The 9,056-nt window shown below is 47.3% G+C and overlaps 1 protein-coding gene across 1 annotated transcript in view; it reads left to right on the top strand.

The window, feature by feature from the left end:
- Positions 1-8,045: 8,045 nt before the first annotated feature.
- The window catches only part of ttc39b (tetratricopeptide repeat domain 39B), a 41,047-nt gene continuing 40,036 nt past the window's right edge, over positions 8,046-9,056 (top strand). The window contains exon 1 of the mRNA XM_079589494.1: positions 8,046-8,375. Coding sequence (XP_079445620.1) covers positions 8,331-8,375 — 45 coding nt within the window. The 5' untranslated portion in view covers positions 8,046-8,330. The remainder of the gene's footprint in view (positions 8,376-9,056) is intronic.

The following is a 9,056-nucleotide window of genomic DNA, read 5'->3' as shown; positions in this document are numbered from 1 at the left end:
ATACATATATATATATATATATATATATATATATATATATATATATATATACATATATACAGGTGAAATATCATGCAAAAGTTCATTTATTTCACTAATTCAACTTAAAAAGTGAAACTAATATATTATATAGACTTATTACATGCAAAGTGAGATATTTCAAGCCTTTATTTGTTATAATTTTGATGATTATGGTTTACAGTTTATGAAAACCTTTTCACAATATTCTAATTTTGAATTTGGGGTTTTCATAAGCTGAAACGAGTATTTGATACACTGCCGATTCTGCAGGTTTTCCCACTTACAAAGCATGTAGAAGTCTGTAATGTTTATCACAGGTACACTTCAACTGTGAGAGACGGAATCTAAAACAAAAATCCAGGAAATCACATTGTATGATTTTTAAATAATTCATTAGCATTTTATTGCATGACAGAAGTATTTGATCACCTACCAACCAGTAAGAATGCGGCTCTCACAGACTTGTCCACACACTCGATCAAACAGACACCTGTCCACACACTCGATCAAACAGACACCTGTCCACACACTCGATCAAACAGACACCTGTCCACACACTCGATCAAACAGACACCTGTCCACACACTCGATCAAACAGACACCTGTCCACACACTCGATCAAACAGACACCTGTCCACACACTCGATCAAACAGACTCCTGTCCACACACTCAATCAAACAGACTCCTGTCCACACACTCGATCAAACAGACACCTGTCCACACACTCAATCAAACAGACTCCTGTCCACACACTCAATCAAACACACCTGTCCACACACTCGATCAAACACACCTGTCCACACACTCGATCAAACAGACACCTGTCCACACACTCGATCACACACACCTGTCCACACACTCGATCAAACACACCTGTCCACACACTCGATCAAACAGACTCCTGTCCACACACTCAATCAAACAGACACCTGTCCACACACTCGATCAAACAGACACCTGTCCACACACTCGATCAAACAGACTCCTGTCCACACACTCGATCAAACAGACACCTGTCCACACACTCGATCAAACAGACACCTGTCCACACACTCGATCAAACAGACACCTGTCCACACACTCGATCAAACAGACACCTGTCCACACACTCAATCAAACAGACTCCTGTCCACACACTCAATCAATCAGACTCCTGTCCACACACTCAATCAAACAGACACCTGTCCACACACTCGATCAAACAGACACCTGTCCACACACTCGATCAAACAGACACCTGTCCACACACTCGATCAAACAGACACCTGTCCACACACTTGATCAAACAGACACCTGTCCACACACTCGATCAAACACACCTGTCCACACACTCGATCAAACACACCTGTCCACACACTCGATCAAACAGACTCCTGTCCACACACTCAATCAAACAGACACCTGTCCACACACTCGATCAAACAGACTCCTGTCCACACACTCGATCAAACAGACACCTGTCCACACACTCGATCAAACAGACACCTGTCCACACACTCGATCAAACAGACACCTGTCCACACACTCGATCAAACAGACACCTGTCCACACACTCGATCAAACAGACACCTGTCCACACACTCGATCAAACAGACACCTGTCCACACACTTGATCAAACAGACACCTGTCCACACACTCAATCAAACAGACTCCTGTCCACACACTCAATCAATCAGACTCCTGTCCACACACTCGATCAAACAGACACCTGTCCACACACTCGATCAAACAGACACCTGTCCACACACTCGATCAAACAGACACCCGTCCACACACTCAATCAAACAGACACCTGTCCACTAGAGGATGGATACCCGACCCGAGCCCGACGGGACCCGCCGGTACCCGACGGGCCGGGCCGGGTTCGGACAGATATTTAGAAATGATGTTCGGGTTCGGGTCGGGCTCGGTCACATCAGCGCGATAAGGCATTGAACGTTTTAAATCTAAAACAGCTTATGTAGGTAGCCGATGTGCCTGATGCTTTCACTTGATGCAAACGTTCGTTTTTGTGATTAAAATACATGTAAAATATTGACATCCGTCTTCCTGTGTGCGGACATTTGTTTATGTAGCCGTGACAACGAAACGCGTGCATAATGTGCGCGCGCCTGTGTTAAGAGCGCTTGTTGCTCCGCGCGCTGATGCGCTTATCCTGTTGACATTTCCGATTGCCTTCCTACAGTTGCTTAATAAAAGCGGGCTTTCCACACAAACAAACGTACAATTGTCATTAGTATGAGAAAAAAATGGGATTTTAACTGTCGGGCTCGGGTCGGGCTCGAACATAAATATCTTTATGCCTGTCGGGCTCGGGTCGGGTTCGGTTACTGCTCTGTCGGACGCGGGCCGGGCTCGGACTGAAAAAGTCGGCCCGATCCGCACTCTACTGTCCACACACTCGATCAAACAGACACCTGTCCACACACTCGATCAAACAGACACCTGTCCACACACTCGATCAATCAGACTCCTGTCCACACACTCGATCAAACAGACACCTGTCCACACACTCGATCAAACAGACACCTGTCCACACACTCGATCAAACAGACACCCGTCCACACACTCAATCAAACAGACACCTGTCCACACACTCGATCAAACAGACACCTGTCCACACACTCGATCAAACAGACACCTGTCCACACACTCAATCAAACAGACACCTGTCCACACACTCGATCAAATAGACACCTGTCCACACACTCGATTGAACAGACTCCAGCCTCTCCACAATGGCCAAGACCAGAGAGCTGTGTGAGGACATCAGGGATAAACTGTAGACCTGCACAAGGCTAGGATGGCCTACAGGACAATAGGCATCAGCTTGGGGAGAAGGCAACAACTGTTGGCGCAATTATTAGAAAATGGAAGAAGTTCAAGATGAGGTCAATCTCGCTCGGTCTGGGACACCATGCAAGATCTCACCTCGTGGAGCATCAGTGATCATGAGGAAGGAGAGGGGTCAGCCCAGAACTACACGGCAGGACCTGGTCAATGACCTGAAGAGAGCTGGGACCACAGTCTCACAGAAAACCATTAGTAACACACTACGCCGTCATGAATTAAACTCCTGCAGAGCACACAAGGTCCCCCTGCTCAAGCCAGCGCATGTCCAGGCCCGTCTGAAGTCTGCCAATGACCATCTGGATGATCCAGAGGAGGAATGGGAAAAGGTCATGTGGTCTGATGAGACACAAATAGAGCTTTTTGGTTTAAACTCCACTCGCCGTGTTTGGAGGAAGAAGGAGGATGATGAGTACAACCCCAAGAACACCATCCCAACTGTGAAGCCTGGAGGTGGACATCATTCTCTGGGGATGCTTCTCTGCACAGGGGACCGGACGACTGCACCGTACTGAGGGGAGGATGGATGGGGCCGTGTATTGCCAGATCTGGGCCAACAACCTCCTTCCCTCAGTAAGAGCGGGTCGATGGGTCTCCCAGCAAAACAACGACCCGAAACACACAGCCAGGGCAACTGAGTGGCGGCTCCGTAAGAAGCATCTCGAGGTCCTGGAGTGGCCTAGCCAGTCTAACCCTGAACCCAATAGAAGATCTGTGGAGGAGCTGAGAGTCCGTATTACCCAGCAACAGCCCGATACCTGGAGGATCTGGAGAAGGTGTGTGTGGAGGAGAAGGTGTGTGTGGAGGAGAAGGTGTGTGTGGAGGAGAAGGTGTGTGTGGAGGAGAAGGTGTGTGTGTGTGGAGGAGAAGGTGTGTGTGTGTGGAGGAGAAGGTGTGTGTGTGTGGAGGAGAAGGTGTGTGTGTGTGGAGGAGAAGGTGTGTGTGTGTGGAGGAGAAGGTGTGTGTGTGTGGAGGAGAAGGTGTGTGTGTGTGTGGAGGAGAAGGTGTGTGTGTGTGGAGGAGAAGGTGTGTGTGTGTGGAGGAGAAGGTGTGTGTGTGTGGAGGAGAAGGTGTGTGTGTGTGGAGGAGAAGGTGTGTGTGGAGGAGAAGGTGTGTGTGGAGGAGAAGGTGTGTGTGTGTGGAGGAGAAGGTGTGTGTGTGTGGAGGAGAAGGTGTGTGTGTGTGGAGGAGAAGGTGTGTGTGTGTGGAGGAGAAGGTGTGTGTGTGTGGAGGAGAAGGTGTGTGTGTGGAGGAGAAGGTGTGTGTGTGTGGAGGAGAAGGTGTGTGTGTGTGGAGGAGAAGGTGTGTGTGTGTGGAGGAGAAGGTGTGTGTGTGTGGAGGAGAAGGTGTGTGTGTGTGGAGGAGAAGGTGTGTGTGTGTGGAGGAGAAGGTGTGTGTGTGTGGAGGAGAAGGTGTGTGTGTGTGGAGGAGAAGGTGTGTGTGTGTGGAGGAGAAGGTGTGTGTGTGTGGAGGAGAAGGTGTGTGTGTGTGGAGGAGAAGGTGTGTGTGTGTGGAGGAGAAGGTGTGTGTGTGGAGGAGAAGGTGTGTGTGTGTGGAGGAGAAGGTGTGTGTGTGTGGAGGAGAAGGTGTGTGTGTGTGTGGAGGAGAAGGTGTGTGTGTGGAGGAGAAGGTGTGTGTGTGTGGAGGAGAAGGTGTGTGTGTGTGGAGGAGAAGGTGTGTGTGTGTGGAGGAGAAGGTGTGTGTGTGTGGAGGAGAAGGTGTGTGTGTGTGGAGGAGAAGGTGTGTGTGTGTGGAGGAGAAGGTGTGTGTGTGTGTGGAGGAGAAGGTGTGTGTGTGTGTGGAGGAGAAGGTGTGTGTGTGTGGAGGAGAAGGTGTGTGTGTGTGGAGGAGAAGGTGTGTGTGTGTGGAGGAGAAGGTGTGTGTGTGTGGAGGAGAAGGTGTGTGTGTGTGGAGGAGAAGGTGTGTGTGTGTGGAGGAGAAGGTGTGTGTGTGTGGAGGAGAAGGTGTGTGTGTGTGGAGGAGAAGGTGTGTGTGTGTGGAGGAGAAGGTGTGTGTGTGTGGAGGAGAAGGTGTGTGTGTGTGGAGGAGAAGGTGTGTGTGTGTGGAGGAGAAGGTGTGTGTGTGTGGAGGAGAAGGTGTGTGTGTGTGGAGGAGAAGGTGTGTGTGTGTGGAGGAGAAGGTGTGTGTGTGTGGAGGAGAAGGTGTGTGTGTGTGGAGGAGAAGGTGTGTGTGTGTGGAGGAGAAGGTGTGTGTGTGTGTGTGTGTGGAGGAGAAGGTGTGTGTGTGTGGAGGAGAAGGTGTGTGTGTGTGGAGGAGAAGGTGTGTGTGTGTGGAGGAGAAGGAGGTGTGTGTGTGTGGAGGAGAAGGAGGTGTGTGTGTGGAGGAGAAGGAGGTGTGTGTGTGGAGGAGAAGGTGTGTGTGTGGAGGAGAAGGTGTGTGTGTGTGGAGGAGAAGGTGTGTGTGTGTGGAGGAGAAGGTGTGTGTGTGTGGAGGAGAAGGTGTGTGTGTGTGGAGGAGAAGGTGTGTGTGTGTGGAGGAGAAGGTGTGTGTGTGTGGAGGAGAAGGTGTGTGTGTGTGGAGGAGAAGGTGTGTGTGGAGGAGAAGGTGTGTGTGTGGAGGAGAGTGTGTGTGTGGAGGAGAAGGTGTGTGTGTGTGGAGGAGAAGGTGTGTGTGTGGAGGAGAAGGTGTGTGTGTGGAGGAGAAGGTGTGTGTGTGTGGAGGAGAAGGTGTGTGTGTGTGGAGGAGAAGGTGTGTGTGTGTGGAGGAGAAGGTGTGTGTGTGTGGAGGAGAAGGTGTGTGTGTGTGGAGGAGAAGGTGTGTGTGTGTGGAGGAGAAGGTGTGTGTGTGTGGAGGAGAAGGTGTGTGTGGAGGAGAAGGTGTGTGTGTGTGGAGGAGAAGGTGTGTGTGTGTGGAGGAGAAGGTGTGTGTGTGTGGAGGAGAAGGTGTGTGTGGAGGAGAAGGTGTGTGTGTGGAGGAGAGTGTGTGTGTGGAGGAGAAGGTGTGTGTGTGTGGAGGAGAAGGTGTGTGTGTGGAGGAGAAGGTGTGTGTGTGTGTGGAGGAGAAGGTGTGTGTGTGTGGAGGAGAAGGTGTGTGTGTGTGGAGGAGAAGGTGTGTGTGTGTGGAGGAGAAGGTGTGTGTGTGTGGAGGAGAAGGTGTGTGTGTGTGGAGGAGAAGGTGTGTAAATTAAATGTGTAGTAAATTTGTCACTCTTTCCCGTGTAACTGAGTGTGTGTTCCAACCTAGTGCAAAGTTTAATAATCCCACTATGGCGAAGATTTCTTTCTTCTTCTTTTTTGAGTGCCATGAATCAGACATGAGTCATAATCATTAAAAAAAAATTAAGTAAATTAAAATAAAAACAGTGCCAGAGGGCACGTTACCCATCATCATCATCATCATCATCATCATCATCATCCACAGTGCTCGGCTCTAACGGCCTGTACATGCGATCCCACAGAACCATGAAGCTACAGTCATTCTCACAGCAAGAGAAGTTATGGCTGGAGTCGGACCATTTCATGTTATGAATGTGAAACTTCCACATTAATATTAACAGCTGAAGTCCGGCTTCTCTTTCTCAATCCCAGGATCAGGAAGTGTGTCATGATCCACACTCGCCTGCACTTCTATTCTTTATTAATTAAACGCTCCGCATCAATCCGTAATATTTCTGTATGTACGCAATGGAAAAATACACGAAAAATTGTTTCCTTTTCAGCTTTACAAAAATGAGCAGAGTAATCAATATCTGATAACGTTCCAGCTCGTGTTTTACTGGAGATATTCTATGCATTATTTTAAAAGAAACTTCTTTTACTTTGTTATTAATGTAGAATTGATCCACTGTACATCTGCAAACACAGCGGCCGGAGCGACAACACTATCGTTATTTTCCTAATGTTGTTATTTGAGACTTTATTTTGTAAAATATTTGATGATATCTGCAGAATGTAGATCTTCCTCCTGTGTTGCATTTCTAAGAAGGATATTTTACATTTATTAAAAAAAAATCTCTGTTAATAAATTTCCAGCATTGTTTGAAAGCTGATTAACTAATATAATGTTGTTTTCAAACCAGTAATCATAAATAAGAGATTTATTTTTGTAAAGGATGTCTGTGTTGTTCCAAATATAATATCTATATGTAGAAAGTTATGTTTGTAGACCAGTGTCCAGGCCATGATGAGAGCTTTATTAAAGTCTTCAGTTGAATAATTACACTTCAATAGAAATGAGAGGTCGCCCAATTCTTTAAATATAGTTATTTTTTAAATACTGAATACGCCAATTTATTTTAAATACAGTGTTCAAAGCATCATAACTGAACATGTAAACCACCATCATCTTTGGGATCGCATGACATTTATTTTCTCAAATAATGTGTTTTTCCAAATAAAATCAAAAAGCATTTTATCCAATTGTTTGGTAACTTTATGGGGAATATCCGCTGAACGACACAGATCTTCTCCCGACTGAAGCACTCGCTCTGACCACATCTGACCACATCTGACCACATCTGACCACATCTGAACACATCTGAACACATCTGACCACATCTGACCACATCTGAACACATCTGACCACATCTGAACACATCTGACCACATCTGAACACATCTGAACACATCTGACCACATCTGACCACATCTGAACACATCTGAACACATCTGAACACATCTGACCACATCTGACCACATCTGAACACATCTGAACACATCTGAACACATCTGAACACATCTGACCACATCTGACCACATCTGACCACATCTGACCACGCATGAAACCTCTAGTGTTGTTGATAACTGGATTGAAGTTTAAATTATTACGCAGATTTTCATCTTTACATATAACAACTCCCAGGTATGTTATTTGATTTGCAATTGGAATATTACAGACATTAGTTAAACTAAACTAGCAGTCTTCAAGAGGAATCGGAACAGAAATAACAACTTCAGTGTTTTCCCTAATGCTGTAATTCCTAGAAATCTGCCATTATTTGCGTTACTAACAAAAACAAAAGTGCTCGGACCCCTTCTGATCCCTCTACCGACTCCAGATCTGCCAGAAGACCCTGTGCCGATTATACAGATACTATGGCGAAGATCCAGCTCATGAATAAACTCGGTCTGTGGGCGAATCAGCGAAGCCTGCCGCGGACGGGGCGTGGCTCATTAATATTAAATCAGACGCCGGGAAGTTTTCCAGGATTAATATTCATGAGCTGCGGTTTCTCCATAGTAGGACAGGTAATGCAGCGTCGGGTTCAATGAACTTTTAGGAATCCGTTGCGTGACACAAAAGCACGACGGCTTGCGGAAACAATAACTGTAGCAAGTATGGTATTTTTACGATCGTTACCATGGTGATTATTGAACGTCTCGCCCTGCGTGACGCGTCGCTCGGTGGGCGTGTCCGTGCGGTGAGCAGAACGTCAGAAGAACGGATCCAGATGTCCGAGCGTTGACGTTCCGCGCGGATCTCAGGGAAACACAGCGCCATGGCTCGGGTCGGTACCGGAGCGGACGGCGCGGACCCGGACGAGGTGAGTGTCGAGTATCTGCCCGCGAACACCGGCTGTGTGTCCGAACCCGGTGAGCTGCCGAGCGCGTTCCCGTGCAGATGCTGACGGTCAAAACGCTTCCGGCCTCGGGCGCGCTCTTTAGGGAACCTACATAGGGCACTTCTCTCTCTCTCTCTCTCTCTCTCTCTCTCTCTCTCTCTCTCTCTCTCTCTCTCTCTCTCTCTGTGTGTGTGTGTGTGTGTGTGTGCACACGAATAATGAATGCGTGTTTGTTCAGGTAAACCTCGGTTATTAGCATAATGTTAATTATGCAACGACAGTGACGTCATAAAGGTTACGCGTACAGTTAATTTATTCACTCACGTGAAACTTTTTATAAGCATGATGATGTTCACCGCAGTATCGTGGTTACCATCATAACTGGGGTTTTTTTCGTTCTATGTATGTTTATAGCAATAGCATGGTTACCGTCATGATTGAATGTATTGTGTTGCGTGTGTGTGTGTGTGTGTGTGTGTGTGTGTGTGTGTGTGTGTGTGTGTGTGTGTTTATGGGATCACAATAACAGTGAATGTGCGGTGCATGTCATTTCTTGATGGAAACGTTTCCATGGCAACCAGGTGGTTCAGATCGCTGAGTGACCACTTATCCTGAAACACACACACACACTCACTTACTCATAACTGCACTGAGATCATGTGT

The sequence above is a fragment of the Phoxinus phoxinus genome, assembly GCF_949152265.1.
Source record: "Phoxinus phoxinus genome assembly, chromosome: 18".
Taxonomy (NCBI): domain Eukaryota; kingdom Metazoa; phylum Chordata; class Actinopteri; order Cypriniformes; family Leuciscidae; genus Phoxinus; species Phoxinus phoxinus.
This window is presented reverse-complemented; position numbering and strand designations above follow the sequence as displayed.